Here is a 21254-nt window from a genome sequence, read left to right on the forward strand (position 1 = left end):
GAGACTAAGTAACATACAGTTAGAGCCCGTTTCTAAGGCTCCCCTGCAGGTGACTGAGGAGGACATGCTGTAGGAGGTGTGAGGAGCAGTGGGGGCTGGACTGAGGCACACTTCTTGTTTAGTTTTAGATGGATGACTATTAGGATAGCTTTCAGAAAATAAGCCAATATAGATAAACTGTAGTTCAGAGAATGAACTACATATTTTTAATACACGGAAACATCTAAGCCTGCCAGTCTTAAAATGTAATACCACTTGGCCAATATTATTTAACTACATTTCTATATTGGATTTACTTCTTCAAAGGAAAAAGTTCCTAAGTCACATCTTGCTGTAAATGTTATCTTAACTTTATTTTTAATTTCTTATAGAAAAACAGACTACCAGAGAAAATGTCATAACAATTTTCTTTACTTCCTCAACACGTCACTGTTATTGAAATTCAAGTCCATATAAATTAAATGTCTTGTTCAAGGACAAGCCTGCAAAGAACAGGCTGAACACCTGACTCTACACAGCTAAGTACACTGAAATGTATATCAAATATATGAATAAAGTCAGACAACCAAGACCCCAAAGTTTATGATGGTATCTTCTGTTATCAGCTAGCAAGGAGTCACCGGTGATGACTCTGACATGACCCACTTCTCAGGGGACCAGACTAGCCCCGTGAGGACATGTGGGGCGGGGAATCATGCTGTGTTTTGTCTAACGTCAGTTTCCTGTTTGTACAGGCAAGTGGGCAGTCAGCACTTGGGACATTCTCCTCGCCCGTCGGTGCTGCTGCGCTCAGCTGGCTCGGGCTGGAGTCCGAGTCCACGTGACAGGGGCTTCATCATCAGCACTGCAGTCAGTTTGCTTCCACCAGTCAAGCTGCCCTGAACTCCTGTGTCATAAGCTGTCTGCTCGCATTACGTTCTATTTTCTTGTCTTCATGATTAATTCTTGTAATTAATGTACAAAATACTAATAATTTTATAAAATGGCAAGTTGCTCATATTTAAACAGCAAGTTCTTTTCATAAATATCAATTGAACGGTCTCACACATATGAGATATGAACTTATTTTAGGCCAACAGCATAAAACAATGAAGAATAAATCTAAATATTTAACATCGTAAGTTTATAGAATGAACAGGTTTAGAAGTTAATATTTTTGTTTTTGTTTTTAAAAAATATTGTTTTTTTTTAAACTGACCTTTTAGCAATGAAGACCTTTAAGGAATAAATGTGTCTTTTTAGAATTCCTATATTACACCTGTGGTAGGAATTCAGTACTAAAAAATCCACCCTATGTCTGACCACTTTTTGAACTATAATTTCTTTATGAATCTGTGATCATTTATGAATCTGTGACCATAAATAAGCTTACTTAAAGAACATTTTACATTTCTGTGTCTTAAACTTCCTTTAGTGGCAGACTGATACAAAACCTGTGAAAAAACCTCCTTGATTTGTTCCCACTGTTCCAGAATTTTGATAAATCAACCTGCTGGAATAAAGCTCCCCTGTTTACAACTTATGAAGTACAGGATGGTATGTTTTAATTTACTAAAACGTTAAAAACCTAAGTGCTCCTGAAGATAATTACTTTTTCATGGGAAGAGACGTTGCTGGTGTGACAGCATGCCTGCTGAGAAACACTGTATTAGTAGCTAAACTACATTACGTGCCTGAAGGTAATGAATACCCGAATGAAGAACATCATATACTTCAAATGCTATACTGATTCAGAATGACTAAGGCTCCAATTCTTATGGGACTTAACTTCACTGATTTGTAACAACGGACTTTACAAAGTTTAGTTTTCATTATTTCACTGAGGCTTTTTGAAATCCTATTTGTTACATAAAAATTTTACATATTTATAAACATCTGTATTTTAAGGTTTTATATTTCCCTTTCATATTTATTGTAACCTACTGCTTCTTCAGGTGAAAGGACATTAGCACCAGAATACTGAAATGATTAGGCTTAAATCTAACAAAATATATATAAGATTTATTTGAGGAAAACTACAACTACAAAACTCTGATAAATGAAACCAAAGCACACGATAAATACAAAGATATTCCATGCTCAAGGATAAGGAGACTCAATACTATCAGGATGTCCGTTCTTCCCAACTAGATCTTCATATTCAGTGCAGTCTCAATCAAGTTATTTTATGGATATTGACAAAAATTCTAAACTCACATGGAGAAGCAAGAGACCCAGAAGAGGCAACATAACACTGAAGGCAAGAATAACGGGAGACTGACACTGCCTGTCTTCAAGGCTCACTACATAACTATGATAATTAAGATAGTGTGGTGTTGGTGAGAGACCAGACAGATGGATCAGTGGAATGGAATATAGGTGAGCCCAGAGAGCAAAAGCAATAAAACAGAGCAAAGACAGTCTTTCCAGGAACAACTGGACACCCACACACAGAAATACGAATGTGAACACAGACCTTACCCTTCACAAAAATTAACTCTAACAGGATCACAGGCCTAACTATAAAATGCAAAATGACTAAGACATAGGCTGTAACAGAAGAAAACTTACACCAACTTGGGTACTGTAAGGCCTGTTTAGATACCAAAGGCATGAGTCATGAAAGACATAACTGATAAGCTGGACTTAACTGAGAATGTTCTACCTCATGAGATAAGACAATAAGCAAGTTAGACGATAAACCACAGACTGGGAAAACTATTTACAAATGACACAGCTGAAGAAGGACTACTATCCAAAATACACAAAGAATCCTTAAAACTCAAACTCAACAGTAAGAAATCAAATAATGCAATAATAGGTCAAATCATACCCCCTTCCTCATCCATCTTCATGACAGAGAATAGGGGAATCACCATTGAAATGTTGAGTTCAAGAATACATGCCCAAGATTAAAGTGAGCCCAGAGGACAAGATGGACGAGTAAGGACCTGCGCTTACTGCCTCTCAAGAAGACGCCCAAATCACAACTAACTGCTGAACAGCCAACAGCATAAAAGGCTGGAACCTACCAGAAAACATATTCTACTTCCAAAGACACAGAAGAGGCCGTAAGGAGATGGTATAAGGGGTGTATTCGCAATACAACTAAGCTCCATTGCTGCTGGGTGGGTGATGCATATACTAGAAAGATTTACATATTGCAGAGGTTCTCCCACAGGAATGAGAGTTCTGAGCCCTACATCAGGCTCCTGAGTCTGGAGATCTGGCATCAGGGGGATGAGACCCAACAGCATTTGACTTTTAAGGCCAAAGGGGCTTGATCACAGGAACTCCAAAAAATTGAACAAAGTAACACACTTAAGGGGCACACACAAGGTATTGGGTGCACTGGGACACAAGGGAAAAAGCAGTGATTTCAGGGAAGCCGGGGCCAGACCTACCCGTTGGGACAACATTAAATGTACCCACATTCACATTATAGTGGTCCTAGAAGAAGAGCGAGAAAGGGCCTGAGAAAATATTTGAAGAGATTAATAGCTGAAAACTTCCCTAACATGGGAAAGGAAATAGTCACCTAAGTCCAGGAAGCACAGATAAACCCAGGATAAACCCAAGGAGGAACATGCCAAGACATATTAATCAACTTGATAAAAAATCAAAGAGAATAGCATTGAAACATGTATATTACCATATGTGAAACAGACTGCCAGTCCAGGTTCGATGCATGAGACAGGGTGCTCAGGGCTGGTGCACTGGGATGACCCGAGAGGGGGGATGGGGAGGGAGGTGGGAGAGGGGTTCGGGATGGGGGACACATGTACACCCATGGCTGATTCATGTGAATGTATGGCAAAAACCACTACAATGTGGTAAAGTAATTAGCCTCCAATTAAATAAATAAGAGAAAATATTAAAAGCAACAAGGGAAAAGCAACAAATAACATACAAGGGAGTCCTCATAAGGTTATTAGCTGATTTTTTAGCAGAAACCCTAGAGGCCAGAAGGGAGTGGCAACGTATATTTAAAGGGATGAAAGGGAAAAACCTGTAACCAAGAATACTCAGCAAAGCTCTGATTTTGACAGAGAAGTCAAAAATTTTACAGACAAGCAAAAGCTAATTTGGCACCACCAAACCAGTTTTACACTAACTGATAAAGAAACTTCTCAAGGGGGGAAAAAAAGCCTACAACTAGAAACAAGACAATTATGAATGGGAAAGCTCACTGGTTAGGGCAAACATACAGTAAAGGCAGAAAATCGTCCACACCCAAGCATGGCATCAAAATCAGCAATCGTGAGAAGAGCAAAGTGCAATGCAGGGTATTGGAAATGCATTTCGAATTAAGAGACCAGCAGATTAAAACTATCTTGTATATATACTGACTGCTTTAGCAAAACCTTGTGGGAACTGCAAACTGAAAATCTACGACAGACATATGCACAAAAAGGAAAAAGGAATCCCAACACAACACTAAAGATAGTCATCAAATCACAAGAGAACCAAAGAGGAAGGGAAGAAAAAAGATTTACAAAAACAAACCACCCAACAAACAGCTCATGCAACTCAGCTGTTCTTTTAACAATGCAATCAAAAAATGGGCAAAAAATCTAAATGGACATTTCTACAAAGAAGACATACAGATGGCTAAAAGGCACATGAAAAGAAGCTCACCATTATTAATTATTAGAGAAATGCACATCAGAACTACAATTAGGTATCACCTCACACCAGTCAGAATGGCTATCATCAAAAAAATCTACAAACAATAAATGCCCAAATCCACAAAAACAATCCCCAAAGTAACAAAACAGCAATAAGAATATATTTATCATCAATTACCTCAAATGTAAATAGATTAAATGCTCCAACCAAAAGACTGGCTGACTGGATACAAAGATAAGACCCGTATATATGCAGTCTACAAGAGACCCAAATCACTGTAGATGATGACTGCAGCCATGACATTAAAAGATGCTTGCTCCTTGGAAGGAAAGCTATGACAAACCTAGAGAGCATATTAAAAAGGCATCACTTTGCTGACAAACGTTTGTATAGTCAAAGCTATGGTTTTTTCAACAGTCATGTATAGAGACAGAGCTGGACCATAAAAAAGGCTGAGTGGCAAAGAATTGAAGCCTTCTAATTGTGGTGCTGGAGAAGACTCTTGAGAGTGCCCTGGACTGAAAGAAGATCAAACCAGTCAATTCTAAAGGAAGTTAATCCTGAATATCCATTGGAAGGACTGATGCTGAAGCTCCAATACTTTGACTACCTGATGCAAAGAACTGACTCGTTAGGAAAGACTCAGATGCCAGACAATGGCACCCCACTCCAGTACTCCTGCCTGGAAAATCCCATGGATGGAGGAGCCTGATAGGCTGCAGTCCACGGGGTTGCTAAGAGTCGGACACGACTGAGCGACTTCACTTTCACTTTTTACTTGCATGCACTGTAGAAGGAAATGGCAACCCACTCCAGTATTCTTGCCCAGAGAATCCCAGGGATGGGGGAGCCTGGTGGGCTGCTGTCTATGGGGTTGCAGAGAGTCGAACACGACTGAAGCGACTTAGCAGCAGCAGCAGCAGTTGCCAGGAAAGAAGGAAGGCAAAAGGAGAAGCGGGTGGCAAAGGATGAGATGAAACTCCGGGAGGTAGTGAAGGACAGGGAAGCCTGGCGTGCTGCAGTCCATGTGGTTGCAAAGAGTCAGACACAACTTACTGACTGAATACACATACACACACACACACACGACCCACTTCAGATCTAGGGATACATACAGATTAGAAAAAAGAGTCTCTTCCATAAGTGGTGCTGGGAAAATTGGGCAGCTATGTGCAAAAGAAAGAAATTAGAATTTCCTAACACCACACACAAAAATAAACTCAAAATGGATTAAAGACCTAAATGTAAGGCCAGAAACGATAAAACTCATAGGAAAACATAGGCAGAACACTCTTTGACATAAATCATAGCAATATGCAAGATCTTCTCTGACCTACCTCCTGGAGTAACATAGATAAAAACAAAAACCAACGGGATCTCACTGAAAAGCTTCTGCACAATGAAGGAACCTATAAGCAAGGGGAAAAGACGGCCCTCAGGATGGGAGAAAATAATAGCAAGTGAAACAACTGACAGAAGATTAATTTCCAAATTATACAAGCAGCTCATACAGCTCAATACTAGAAAAACATCCAACTCCATCAAAAAGTGGGCAGAAGACCTATACAGACATTTCTCCAAAGACGACATGCAGATGGCTAATACAAACACATGAAAAGATGCACAATATCATTTCCTATCAGAGAAATGCAAATCAAAACTACAGTGAAGTATTATTTTACTCTTATCAGAATGGCCATCATCGTGAAGTCAACCAACAATAAATGTCTAGAGGGTATGGAGAAAGGGGAACCCTCTTGCCCTGTTGGTGGGAATGCAAATTGATACAGCCACTGTGGAGAAGAGTATGGAGATTCCTTACAAAACTAAGGATAAAACTACCTATGACCCAGCATTCCCACTACTGGGAATAAGAAACCATAACTGAAAAAGAAAGACTCGTACCCCAATGTTCATTATAGCAATATTTACAATAGTTACGACATGGAAGCAACCTAGATGTCCCACTGACAGATGAATGGATAAAGATGTACACATACACAATGGAATATTACTCAGCTATAAAAAGGAACACGTGAGTCAGTTCTAATGAGGCAGATGAACCTAGAGCCTATTATACAGAATGAAGTCAGTCAGAAAAAAGAGAGGTGAACAATCGTATATTAATATCATATATTAATGCATATATATGGAATCTAGAAAGACAGTGCAGATGATCCTATTTGCAGGGCAGCGAAGGAGATGCAGATATAAAGAACAGACCTTTGGTCACAGTAGGGGAGGGAAAGGGTGAGATGACTTGAGAGAGTAGTATTGAAACATGCTATTTTTATCTTTCTAGTGCTTGGAAGGCAAAATGACATATGAACACATTACTATTGTATTTTACTGCTGTTTATACACTGGCTGTTAATATCAGAGACAACCAACATAGATACAGGGGAAAAAAAATTGTCTCCAAATTAGTATGTTCTGAGCCATACCACCGAGGTTTTCTTTCAGAACAGAGGGGTAGCATCAAGGGAAAGTATAGTTTCTCCCAGTACCTACTTCTACTGCCTGCTGCTATATAAGTGAATGGAAGTCAATGTCCAGGCATGGTCTAAGCATTTCACACGTGGGGACATCACAGGATACACGAGATGCACTCACAGAAGACTACACACTGTCACCATGGACATCACTTCACTCGCTACAGAAATTACTCTTGATTGCCATCTGCAATCAATTCTGGTTTTCAGAAATGTTCCCTATAGTGGGGTGGGTTCCCATACAGTGCAGTGGAAGCAATAATCCTTCAGAGGTGAGAACCAAGCGGCCGTGAGCTCCAATTACCGTTTTCGTCATGCCCGCTGGCCTCCGGCGTGCCCTGCCTCTGGTCGTCCTCGGGTGCCTCGGGGTAGATGACTGCAGTGTCTTGTTGTTGCAGGAACTCTTCAACGTTAGGATCATGGTTTTGTTCATTTTCTGCATCTGAGTCGCATTCATCATCTTTTACTAAAAGAAATGCATACTCTATAAAAAAGCCATTTCACCACCAAGTTGTTACATAGTTTTCCTAAATAAGAAACTATCTTGAGAGAATACACGACTGTCCTGGAATCTACAGGAAATATTTACAGGAATATTAAAAACAATTTACTCATTCAGCTATAATCTATTGAGAAGTCTGTTTTCGTAAGTTTAAGGTGTTCTGAAAGTCTCGACATTGTTACCATATCCTCTTTAAGTTTTAGGGTTGTACTTCCATTCCATTTTACTGGTGAACAAGACCCAGTGGAAGCTGGCTGAATCCTTAGTTTCTCAATCAATAATAAAGCAAGGAGAACAGGAAAAGAGAAAAACAGTTCTCAAACCTAAGTTCATCCTAGCAACCTACTGTATCATGTTTACTTAGAGTTGTACTTGAATGACAAACTGTGTGCAAACTGCTCTGAAGTTCAGTTCAATTATGTGATTTCTTAGAAAACAGCTTTAATAGTTAGCTACAGTCAGAAGGATTTCTAATAAGAGTTAAAGAGTATCAAATTGATAAAAGTGCTTTCCATCTCCCCGAGTATTCAGATACAGACAGGGCTGTTCTTCGTCTTTCTGCTCCAGTAACTGTCACTGTTGGGTGATGGGAGGGGCATTTCCTCCGGAGTCAGAAGGTTACGAGGGTAACGCACATCTTCACTTGGAGAAGGGGAGCCAGGGCACTGGTGTGCTGCAGGGTGGGCCTGGTGCGCTGGGGTTTCCATCCATCTGTCCTCCTCCGGAGGAGGGTCCACACTTCCGGTGACTATCCTGGGTCAGTATGGCCTCTGGGTGTCTCATGTATGACTTTTTCACATACTTCAGATTGAAGTCAGTTCTGAATTTGTGAAACAGCAGACTTAACTGGGCCCAATTAAGATGGTGATGTGCCAGCATCTTGTTGTTCAACAGATACTAAAACACTTGCACAGGAGCAGTAACTCAGTTCCTCAGTGTGGCTGCTGTTTAAAACTTATAGCACCAATGACACAGTAATAAGGGTGCCTACTCACCATCTTTTCCTCCTTTTAAACAGTCAGTAGCTATCAGTTACGTAGTGTCTGCTATATATAGTCAGTCCCTGAACAATATGAGTTTGAACTGTGAGGATCCACTTATACTCAGGTTTTTTTCAATAGTAAATACTCTAGTACTATACGACTGTCGTTGGTTGAACCCATGGATGTGAAACTGTAGACGCAGAGGAATCCAGTATTGGGAAGGCTGCCTGTAAATTACACATGGAATTCCCACTGCAGGGGGGCAGGTGCCTCCACCACTGTGTTGTTTGATGGTCACCTGTACTGAGAACTCTATTTTTTCAGTTGATGCCAGTCGTCACCAAACCTTGGTCACTGGGTCCAGGCGGAGGTGAAGACTCTAAGAGGGAAGCCACCACTCTTCACCTAAAGGCAATCCATTTCCAGATCCTCAGCTTTCATGCAGGGCCCTTCCTAGAGTCCAAAAGCTTCTTTCTTCTACTCCTCTTTCACAGTCCTTTGCTCTAACTTCAAAGAGATAGGTCCCCCCTCCATCCATTACATCAGTACAGCACATGCCTTGCAGTATAAAACCTCCAGCTGCCAAAGGAAAACAATTCAAAGTACTGATTGGAGAAGCCTGCTTTACTGATCAATTAGGCCATCATAAGAGCACTCTAGTGTCCAGCCTTCCCAGGATTTCTATCAGGGGAAAAGCTGGCGACTAAAATGGCGATGTTTTGGCCATGGTTATGCATCTCTGAAATCAGCTATATGACATGGCCAGAGAAAGCAGAGTAATTTCCCCTTAATGACCTCACTTGTTTCATTCCCTAACTATTCTTAAAAAATTCACTGCTTTTCAGAATGCTGGTGAGAACAAAGCAAGGAGTATTCTCGAAAATGTTTCCTAGGATCTGTCATTAGCTAAAACAATACGCACTTCTGAACAACTAAAGTAGTACAAGTCTGTGTTGTTATATCTTTTATCATTTTATTTTCCTTTTTTATTTTTTAAATTATGAAAGTATGATAACACATTTACAGGAGACTTGGAAAACACAGAACAAAGTTACATATAGTTTCATTGTATATTACCATTATTTTTTTAAGTAGATCTTTTCAATGTAACTTCAGATATTTGAGTTAAACTAGATTAAACCCACAAATGAAATTTATATTTATGTGATTTCTTATAGAGGAAATATAGATTTTACAAGTTACTTAAAAATACTTTTTTCAGATTATATTACAAAATATTTATTTCAATTAAATATTCTCCACTTTCAAAATGTTTATATTTTCTTTTTATTATTATTTTTTTACTTTACAGTATTGTATTGGTTTTGCCATACATCAACATGAATCTGCCACGGGTGTACACGTGTTCCCAATCCTGAACCCCCCTCCCACTCCCTCCTCATACCATCCCTCTGGGTCATCCCAGTGCACCAGCCCCAAGCATCCTGTATCCTGCATTGAACCTGGACTGGCGATTCGTTTCTTATATGCTATTGTACATATTTCAGTGCCATATATTTTCTGTAGCCTAGTAGCTAAATATATCCTAGATGATGGAATGATGGAAGTTTTAAGTAGTGTACGTTGTTCAGAGTTACATGTGTAGTATATATTTTACACATGAATCTTGTATCTTCAATAAGTTATAAACTTATCTATATACTGACTGGTTGTAAAGATACTCATTTGGAGACAAAGATTTTTATAACTCATAATAATTAAATTAGATCTAAATAACCTTAACCTCATTGTTGAATAATCTATTTTAAAGAAGTATTTATTTATACATTCCTCTTTATAAATTATATCTTCTTCATATTAATAGAAAAAATTTTATGAAATTCCTCAAAATGTATATCAACACATTCATTTTAATCAGAAAAATGAAGACACACTTTATTTTTCTGCCAGAAAGTCTGACTTGGCTGATGGTCTAACAGTGATAATTGGTTTCACTAGTAAGGTTATTAGGTACAAATTTTCCAGAAATTGAATGAACTAGTAAGTTTATAGCTCTAAGAAACTGATCAAAATATACTTAGTTAAGGTATTAAAAGAATTTTTATTTAAAAATGTACTGATGAAAGGTACTGATTAGCAATATTTCAATATTCCCAACCATTTCTGAATATATTCCACAAGGTGCCTCTAAGTGAGAGTAAAAAAAGTAGCAAAAGTCAGAAAAGATCTCATTAGTCTTTGGTAAGTAAGTATGGGTGAAGCCTTTTGGTATACACCCAAGGAGGTGAGGGCCTGAATGACTCAGGTGACTGAGAAACAAATCCTTTAGCAAAATAGGTGGCTCTCAATTTTTGCTTTCAACAAAACTGAAGGAGCATTTAACAGAACTGGTCATTGACAAGTCATTAAAATATTCTTCTTAACAGATAACCATTAATTCTTTGCTTATAGTTCTGAGATATTTAATAAATCACTTGTGACAAAACTTATTTCATCTTTTTATTTATGAGAATAAAGTTCTCTCAGAGCTGAAGAAAAACCAGGAACAGAGTTAATGCTCTACACTTTTTCTTCTAGAATAAGCGACATTGAACTACTGATTATGGGCTAATTGAAAAATGCTTTGGCTCCTTTAATCTCATTTCCAGTAACATCTGACTTTGATGAGTAGTTGGCCCCTGAGCAGCACAGTTTTGAGCTGCATGGGTCCCCTTATACCGGATGCTTTCAATAGTGAACGCTACAGTTCTACACGCTCCATGGTTGGCTGTGTCCGTGGACGTGAGACCGCAGACAGAGGGGCTCTGTGTACGGAGGAGCTGGGTACTCAGGAGCGCTCACTCTAAGTTGTATGTGGATTCTGACTGGGCAGAGGGGTTGGCGCCCCAACCCCTAGGTGGTTCAAGGTAAACTGTAGTTACTAAAATCTGTCATGTATGTTGTGATCAGTGATCACAGGATAAAGTAATCCATAAATTAAAAAAAATCTAGGGGCCATATAGTCCCTGGAAACTAAATAGAAAGTTAAATTTCAATTTATATATATGTTTTTCTTGCAAAGAAATGACAGCTGATCAAAAGTATCTTCCAGCAGGAAATATACACTGGTTAGCATTAAATTCTGTATTAGTTCAGGGAGTAAACATTATGATGTAACATTTCTGACTCTCAAAGAAGTATTCATATTTAAAAAATGAATGGTATTAAATTGCTATGGATTTCAAATATGTGATGTTAGAAATGTCATTTTTATTTTATTTTATTTTATCTTTTTTAGTTTAAAATCTTTAATTGTTACATGTGTTCCCAAACATGAACCCCCCTCCCACCTCCCTCCCCATAACATCTCTGTGGGTCATCCCCATGCACCAGCCCCAAGCATGCTGTATCCTGCGTCAGACATAGACTGGCGATTCAATTCTTACATGATAGTATACATGATAGAATGCCATTCTCCAAAATCATCCCACCCTCTCCCTCTCCCTGAGTCCAAAAGTCCGTTATACACATCTGTGTCTTTTTTCCTGTCTTGCATACAGGGTCGTCATTGCCATCTTTCTATGTCATTTTTAATCTGCCAGACAATAGATTGTAACTATAGCTGACCCTTAAAACATGAAGTTTAGGGGTGCTGACCTTCCAAGTGATGGAAAATCCACATATAACTTAAGAGTCAGCCCTCACTGTATATGATTCCACATCCTCGGACTTGGCCAACCCCAGACTGCGATGCACTGCAGTACTTATTATTAAATAAAATGCATGGGCCTGCATCATTCAAACCTGTGTTGTTCAGGGGTCAACTGTACTCTCTAAAGTGAAGAATTTTATATGTCCATCAGACCCCTGGGAGGCAATACCTAATCAGTCTGTATGATATAAAACCTGGAGGACAGCAGCAGTGTGTCCTACGGTAGTTGGGAGGACGAAATGAATCAACACAGTATGTGTTTAGCACTGTACCAGGCACATGGTAAGTGCTCTGTGACTGTTATGTTTCCTTCAAAGCAGTCCTGCAAGGTGAACGCTGAACTAGAGCAGATGACTCAGTACTGGGGGTCTGCTATCGAAAGCTGGGCTCTTTCCAGCTAAAGTACACAGCTTCCATGAGCCTGTACTTACCAAGCCAATTTCAAGCTAAGACCAGCCATTCCTCAGTTTTACCCCTGAAACATAAAGTGCTGGGAAGTGCACATGGTGAAAAGGTCTATTATAAAGCAAAATTCCTAGTCTTAAGACTAATAAATTACATGTGTTTAAATATTAAAGACATGAGCAAATACAGAGAATATGATGACAATTTGGTTTTTCATTTGTGACAAAACTCTGAACTGTCACAGTATAGAATTATAGGATTTATAATCATTGGTCAAAGTGTACAATTGTAGAGTTATAATCACAAATTATACAAAGCAAGGCTAGAGAGACAATCATTTAATATAAAGGCTAAATAACATTTTTATGAGGCTATCAGTGTTTTAATCCCATCAGAATAAAGGATAGTTATCCTTTATCCTCCAGTTTTGAAACTTTGCACAAGTATCAGCTAAATAAACAAGGAAAGGATGCTTAGAAGAACAAAGGCTGTTTTGGGTGACTTTTTCACTCTCTGAATACTAAGCTGAGACTATAGTTCTCCTGACTTCGTGAACTGCAGAAGGAAGTCAGCTTGAGAAAGGAGCTGACAAAGTTCTGAACTAATGACGGTGACCTCTTGCCACGGTTTTGTTTACTTTGTCAGCACATTATTCCCTGGAAGTGAAGAACTAACACAAGCAAAGGTGAAACACGATTTCAAAGCTACTGCTCTGAAGTCTCTAATATCTCATTTCCACCCTTCTTTGCTGAAAACTGCATTTATCAGAGTTTGATTAAACGTTTGTTTACTGCTAACTCCCCGAGTGCCAGGGAAGTAACATACAGGGCTCACTATTTTGGAGGGGGGGGGCTGCTGTATTTCAGCGGGAACTCTAGCTTATATACAGTTACACTGCCTTCCAGATCTGACTATTTTGGGGGGAAGGAGGGAAATTGTGTATCACTCAGTACTTCAAACTGAAAGCATGGATTCATTTTTGTACTGCAGAGCAGACTGTGAGGTAAAATGCTGTGAACTTGGAACTCTAGGTGTCTTTTTTGCTGGCACTTTGCCTCAAAGGGCAAACAATCTACAGAAGACCTTTTACTACTCTGGTGACGTGAGTCGTCACATTTTAACATTAAACAGAAGAGTAATGAACAGCATTCTTCTGTGTTCATTAACACTATTTTACTAACAACAAATGTATTGTTTAAATATTTTATGTAATGTATAAGTCAGCCTGACAAATGTTTGATAATAAGCATACCTGAATACATTATTCACGCAAGTTAAACACAACCATGTTAAAGGCAGAATACAAAATCTTCAGCTGTGGCACCATAAATGATCACATATTCCATTATTTGATTAATTTGGAGTGCACTTTCAGTAAGAGTACAAAGGCTTGCTCTTTGTTTTATAGAACTGACAAGTATGGGAGGGCTGATGCTTATAGGTAAAAATTGATTTCTGACACATTACTGCAAAATACACTCATCTTACACAACACAAGGTGATTTATAAGGCTCTGTGGAATACTCCTAAAATGTACTGCAAAGAACAAAAAACTATAAATGTTAAGCCAAAGAAGAAACAAAGAAAATTTAAAACTATATGATAGAAATATCTAATCTATGGTTGAATGAATATACAGAATACAATTATACTACTTTTAAGTACAGAATTTTGAGGAAATGTTTTAATAATTTGGAATTTCTTTTTGAAGTTTACATTCGAAGACTGCCTTATCAGAAGTAATAAGTGCCTGGTATTAGTATATATTGGATATTATCATATGAAATATCTGGATTTAAGATTTGCACTTACTCTTTTGCTTCTTAAATCTGATTTGAATTCAATAATAGAGGAATAGTTTAAGTCTCGGGGAATATGTACTAATATAGTCACCTAGAAGCAAATTTCTTTGTTTACTATAATTCAACTTCATTTTGGGTTGGGAAGATTCCCTGGAGGAGGGAAAGGCTACCCACTCCAGATTTTGGCTTGGAGAATTCCATGGACTCTGGTCCGTGGGGTCGCAAACAGTCAGACACAACTGAGCAACTTTCACTTTCAACTTCATTTTGGCCTTTTTCAATCACAGAAATGGTAAGAAAAAGTGTATTCTCTTGTTTGCTGTGACATGTTCACTTATAATTTTCATCTGGTTTCTAGATAACCCATGATATTTGCTTATTTTTCTCTCTTCTGCTTTTAGTCTTGTGGGCAATTTCATGTAGATGCTGGTAACTAATAATGAAACTCAAAATAGATCTGTATTTCTGTAACTATGGTAAAAATCTGATAAAAGTTTAAATTATCATTCAAACACTAACTCTGTGGATTATCTGTAGATTACATTTGTTATCCTTACAGATGAATACCTGTATTATATGAATATCTAAGCTTGCAGTATATTTTAAAGAATATAAACATCTAACTTTTCATACAGTGCCCCATATGCCTAGGTACTTAAACATTTAAAGGGGGGCAAGATAAAGAGGAGGAAACAGATTAAATGCAGGACTCACAAATGCAAAAACCAGTCACACAAAAGGCTGTTCAAAGATGACAGTGCTTGAGAAAAAGGCAAGAGTACCTGCACATCCCACTTCATCTGCCCGAGCTTCCGGCCCCAGGATTTCTTGTCCTTCCTTTCCTGCTAAAAATTAAAGAACAAAAGCATTAAAATAGATCCCCCCTCTCACCAACACTTAACTTCTATAAATCTGAAAAGGAAACTTTTAGGTTATATTTGATTTGGATTTTTTCCCCCTTTGTGTAAGTACAGTAAGATGTCCTACTAAGCTAAAGCTTTTTAAAGAAATTAAGCAGTTTCACAGAACTCATAGAGATTTTAGAGAAGCAAAATGAGTGAAAATGTTTACATATTCAGGACTTCTACATATATTAGAATTACATGCACACTAGGATTTTATTAATGGTATTGTTTTTTAGGAGAGGAGCTCTACCTACAGGCAGTAGGATTCCTTTTCCATCTCTTTCCTGAAGCACAGATTGCTACGTGCTGGGCACCGTGCTAGGTGCTTTATCAACTCATTTCCTTTAACCTTCATAAACCATCTCTTTATAAATTAAAAAATCCCACCAAAACATGAGGCTTGAAGAAGTTACAGAACCTGCCTACAGACACACAGCTACTGGGCGGTGGAAGTGGAATATGAAAGCAGGTGTGAATGGCTCTAAAACCCGCTCTCTCCTCCACCCTGGCTTATCTCACTATAGACAGAGTCCCTGACAACCTGCAGTGTGCCCAGAGCAAACAGCTAAGGACTATACCTTTTCTTTCACTCTCTTCTACTAGTAAGCAGTATTAAATAATAGTGGTACCAATAAATATTTTATTTTTTTTAATTTAAATTTATTTATTTTAATTGGAGGCTACTTTACAATGTTGTATTGGTTTTGCCATACATCAACATGAATCCGCCACGGGTGCACACATGTTCCCCATCCTGAACCCCCCTCCCACCTCCCTCCCTGTACTATCCCTCTGGGTCATCCCAGTGCACCAGCCCCAAGCATCCTGTATCCTGCATTGAACCTGGACTGGTGATTCATTTCTTATATGCCAATAAATATTTTAGATGTCTATTATCCACCTTCTCTGGGGCTCAGATGGTAAAGAATCTGCTTGTAACACGGGAGACATGGGTTCAATCCCTGGGTCGGGAAGATCCCCTGGAGAAGGGAATGGCAACCCACTCCAGTATTCTTGCCTGCAGAATCCCATGGATGGAGGAGCCTGAAGAGCTACAGTCCACAGGGTCACAGAGAGTCAGACACGACTGAGCAACTAACACACATTACCCACCTCTGACACCTATATATTTGTAATGAGCTGATAAGATCAGAGTCAATATGCACATTATTTAGGCGAGCAGAAAGTAAACTTTATATATTTAGGTACGTTTTATTCATTGAGTAGTTTATTAAGAACCTGTGTACATACAAAAGACTAGAAGTTAGAAACTGCTTTCAGAGTATATAATGTAATTATGATCAGAAGACTGGTTACAAAGTCCCACTAAAACACTGTGTAGTTACCTGCACTCCAATCAAATCCCATTGAATATGTCAATCAAAAATCTTGATTCAGATTTTCCTTAAGTTTGGTAACTGAATTGAGAAATATAGCACTAATCAAGTAAAATCTGTGCTCACGTTAAAGCATGTATTTCTATAAGTGTCTTGGATTACTGGGTGGATTTATTTGGCAGATTTTCTATACTCATTAACTTTTATGTTACTACTTAAAGATGATCATTATGTGATAGTTAAAATATGCATAAACCTCTTTAGATCAGCATAAGAAACACTGTCTGAAGTGGATAATGATGAGATTAACTTCTGCTGAAGAATTCTCATTTTATATTTGCTATCAGCAAAATGACAATTTAAAAATCCCTGGTCAAGTGTTAACAATACTGTATGATAAACACTGGTATTTGCTAAGCATCTGAAAGTCTCCAATGTTTATTTTTTTTCCTCTTCCTCCAAAGCATCTACTTAACCTAAAATAATAAACAGTGTGCCAAGTGGGTAATTATGATAGTAATATATTTATTATTGCATATGTGTGTTCGCTGTTTTTCCTCACATGAAAACCGAAGCAGGCAGAACTATGACTCGCTAAGGTGGAAGGTAACACTGATTTTAATTATTTATTTTGGAGTTTTTGTTTCTTTTTTTTTTTTTTTTCTTCAGTACCATGTGGCATGTGGAACTTTCCCTGACCAAGGACTGCACCCATGCCCGCTGCAGTGGAAGCGCAGAGTCTTAAACACCGGACCACCAGGAAAGCCCATGGTATCACTGATTTTAAAGTTTAAAATGATATTTTGGACCTTATTAACTTTACTGCTTGCAATTAAAGCAATGGCAACCCACTCCAGTATTCTTGCCTGGAGAATTCCATGGACAGAGGAGCCTGGTAGGCTACAGTCCATGGGATCACAAACAGTCGGATACGACTGAGCGACTTCACTCCACTTAAACACTGTTTGCAATTCAATTAAATTATTCCTTCTGCAGGAGTGAAATCTAGGCTACTTACATGAGAATGTAACATGTCAGAATCTGGTCCCATGCTTATTTACCACAGTTTGAAACCTGGAAGGCTCCAATCATCCCCTCTTTATTGGGGGTGGAATTTTTGTTCGACAACTAAAATCATGTCAACTAATGAAACAGAAATGGTGCTTGTGCTGGGCCGTCAGGTGGGTACCCTCCTCTCGCCAAAAATCACTGCCTGCAGTAGTCCCTCCCCGCTCCATCCAGGGACCAGCACAAGGGCATCTTGGAACAGGGGCTGTCCTAAATATTTCTCAAGCAGCATTCTCCCTACTGTGTTCTGACCTTACTTCTAGTTTTAAGAAATATAAGAGGAATAAAGTAACTAAATCTACTTGTACCTAAGTTTTTTTTCTCCTGTAAGACTTTATAATGTCAACATATTATGACTGACCAATCTAAGTGCAACTTAGGAAGGAAAACCAGAGTGCTCCTGAGGGTTTGGCTTTTAGTCTAAATACCAAAGCAAGTATCTAAAGGACAAACTCCAGAGTAACAAGACTTCAGTTTTTCAAAGAATGGCAAAAGATAGCTGAAGTAAGTCATGAAAGGCTATTCAGCAATAAAAAGGAACAAACTATTGATACATACAACTTCAATGAATCACCAAAAGATTATGGAGAGTGAAAAAAGCCAACCCAAAGGTTATTGCATACTGCATTATTGCACTTATATTACATTAATGAAATGACAAAATTACAGAAATGGAGACTAGCTTAGTGGTTGCCAAGGTTAAGGATGGGGAGGAGGGGAAAGGAGGAGAGGACGGATTGTTTGAAGGCAAGTGGGGAGCCCTGTGGTCATGGATGCTCTGCATCTCACCTGTATCAACACTAATATCCTGGTAACAGTACTGTACTACAGTTCTACAAGATGTTACCATTTGAAACTGGGTAAAAGGTGCATAGACTCCCTGTATTATTTGTAAATTTAAAACTATGAATTGTGAATCTGTAATTATCTCAAAATTGAAAGTTTACTTTAAAAAAGTCAAAGGCAAATAGCACACATTTAGATCAAAGTAGATAGCACCTGTTCATTTTGCTGAAGAATGAAATTCCTAGTAAGTAAAAACAAGTATGACAGATGCAGTTGATTTTAATTAGAGATGTAGATGCTTACTATCAATGGCGAGATAAGGTAATTCAAAGTACAGGACCGATAATTTAACACATGTTCTAAATTCTAAAACTTGGATTTCTGAAATTAATATCAAGGTGTTTCTAACAATTACACATATTTCTGTGGGGATATTTTGAAGCAATGGCTAAGAAGGCACAATGAGTGGCTAAGGGAGTCAGATTCTCCTTTTCTGCTCCTGTCTTTTTCTCAATGACACACACACCAAGCACATTTAGACCTGCCTTTTTCTTAAAGCTGTGTTCTCTGCTAGAACGCTGTTACCCATTCATCTGAGTAACTGCTACTAACCTGACTTCTTTGAAGCTCAGTTCACATGTCTCTCAGTTTGTAAGTCTTCGCTGACCCTGCTCTCTGCTAGCCCCACCCCACTGTCCCTGTTACAGGAGAGAAACCTATTACAGTAACACTGTCCAAAAAGCAAACATTGAGAAATTCCTGAATTCAAACATAAAGTATTCAAACTTTGATTAAGGATGAAATGTTTGTTTCACTGTGTACTTTTTCAGAATGTTTCCAGACAGCTCCATCTTTCCTTCTTATATCCACTAGGTTCTACATGTGTATCAATCTATTTTTGGTATAATTGTCCATCAACCTCCCAGTAAATATAATTCACAACCTCCAGGAAAACCTGTCAATGTAGGCAATGGTAAACAAAAAACATGCCTAAAGTCAGCTTTGGTGAACATGGAGATAGGCTACCTGCATGTCCCACCAGACGCAGCTACAACACCTGGGAGAAGGCATGGAGGGGCAGTGTGAAGACTCCGGAAGGTGAACCAGAGCAGGCAGAGGAAGAAGAGGGGGCCACTGAGCTGGAAGTGATTCCTCCCACCGCAGCCGGGGTTCAGGGCGGTTCAAGAGCTGGATGTGGACACTGAAGCATGGAAGAAGTATGCTAGAAAAGCCCTCCAGTTTAGGCTTAGGGAGCAGGAAAGGGAGAAATATGCATTTTTCCATCTTTCATTTTGGGTCCCAGCCCCTAGGTCATCCCATAGTGGGAGAGACCATGGTGAAAGCAGGGGCCCCCAGGTACCTAAAAGCCAAGGGAGGGGCACCTTCTCCTCCAGCTGAAGGAGCAGAGCCTGAAGAGGGTGGTACGTGTGTCCACTGAATTCCCTCTGCCTGTCTTCCTGCAGCTCTTCTCACAGTCACAGCTGCAGGAAGTATGCATAAAGTACTGCAGTAAAGTCCCAGGATTTTGGACAGAAGACTGAACAGGAGAGTCCTGAGGAACTAGAAATACTGAGGAGACCACTGAGAGGGAGGAGCATGGGGAAGCACCTGCACAGAGCTGTCTGTGGACTCCTGGGTGCATCCCAAGTTTCCCTCATGTGGATCTGATCACAGACTCTGAGAACTGAAGCGTGGGATAAGATCATTACTCTGCATGGTACAGATCTGAAAAGCACTGCAAAGGCTTGAAAAGGGAACTTACATTGGGACCACAACCCACAAAAAGCTGGTTGGAACTTACAGCCTGATACACTGAATTATTGCCTGCTAAACCAGAAGCACAAAAGTTCTCCACAGGATTTAAATAACAGCAAGGGTCTCTTAAGATAATACTCAAAAGTGTCCAGGATACAATCCAAAATTACTTGGCATGCAAAGAACCAAGAAAACCACAGCTTCAATGGGAAAATGTGGCAACACTGAGATAACACAGGTGTTGAAATTACAGGACAGCTTTTATAAAGGTTCTCTAAGAAGTTAAGGGTGAACACTCTTGAAAAGAGTAGAAGGAAGGTCTCAGCAAACTTGCATCAGCAAATAGAAACTATAAAAAAGAATCAAAAGAAAACTTTAGAAGAATACAATAACAAAAAATTTTAAAACCCACTTGATATGCTCAATAGTAAAATAGAGATGAAAGAGGAAAGAGTGAACTTGATGACAGATTAATGAAAATTTTCTAATCTGAAAAGCAGAGTAAATGACTAAGAGAGTATTAGATGTACAGGATAATAAGGAAGTATCTTTCATGTCACTGAAGTCAGAGAAAGAGAAGAGAATGATATAGAAAAAAATTTTTGAAAAAATAATGTCTAAAAACTTCCCAAATTTAACAGAAGACACAGTAAAGCGTCTGCCTGCAATGCGGGAGACCCGGGTTTGATTCCTGGGTTGGGAAGATCCCCTGGAGAAGGAAATGGCAATCCACTCCAGCACTCTTGCCTGGAAAATCCCATGGGCGGAGGAGCCTGATAGGCTACAGTCCATGGGGTCACAAAGAGTCAGACACGACTGAGCGACTTCACTCACTCACTTCACTCACAAATTAATAGGTTCAGAGGTTAACTGAATCTCAAGCAGGGTAAAGCCCTCCAAATGCAGGCTCATATCATCAAACTAACTCTGAAAATTAAAAAAAAAACTTGAAAAGAGTA

At 38.9% G+C, this 21254-nt stretch overlaps 1 protein-coding gene across 5 annotated transcripts in view; it reads right to left on the minus strand.

Moving 5' to 3' along the window:
* The window catches only part of ZEB1 (zinc finger E-box binding homeobox 1), a 199453-nt gene that overhangs the window by 17442 nt on the left and 160757 nt on the right, over positions 1-21254 (minus strand). For 2 of the 5 annotated variants that reach the window (XM_068987006.1, XM_068987004.1), the window contains 2 exons: positions 15227-15286; positions 7405-7566 (listed from right to left, as the gene is read on the minus strand). The exons of 1 other annotated variant lie outside the window; for it this stretch is intronic. In XM_068987006.1, the coding sequence (XP_068843107.1) occupies positions 7405-7566; positions 15227-15286 (222 nt within the window). Of the gene's footprint in view, positions 1-7404; positions 7567-15226; positions 15290-21254 lie in introns of all 5 variants that reach the window. 2 more of the 5 variants (XM_068987008.1, XM_068987005.1) reach the window with 2 other exon arrangements.

The sequence above is a fragment of the Capricornis sumatraensis genome, chromosome 15 (assembly GCF_032405125.1).
Source record: "Capricornis sumatraensis isolate serow.1 chromosome 15, serow.2, whole genome shotgun sequence".
Classification (NCBI taxonomy): domain Eukaryota; kingdom Metazoa; phylum Chordata; class Mammalia; order Artiodactyla; family Bovidae; genus Capricornis; species Capricornis sumatraensis.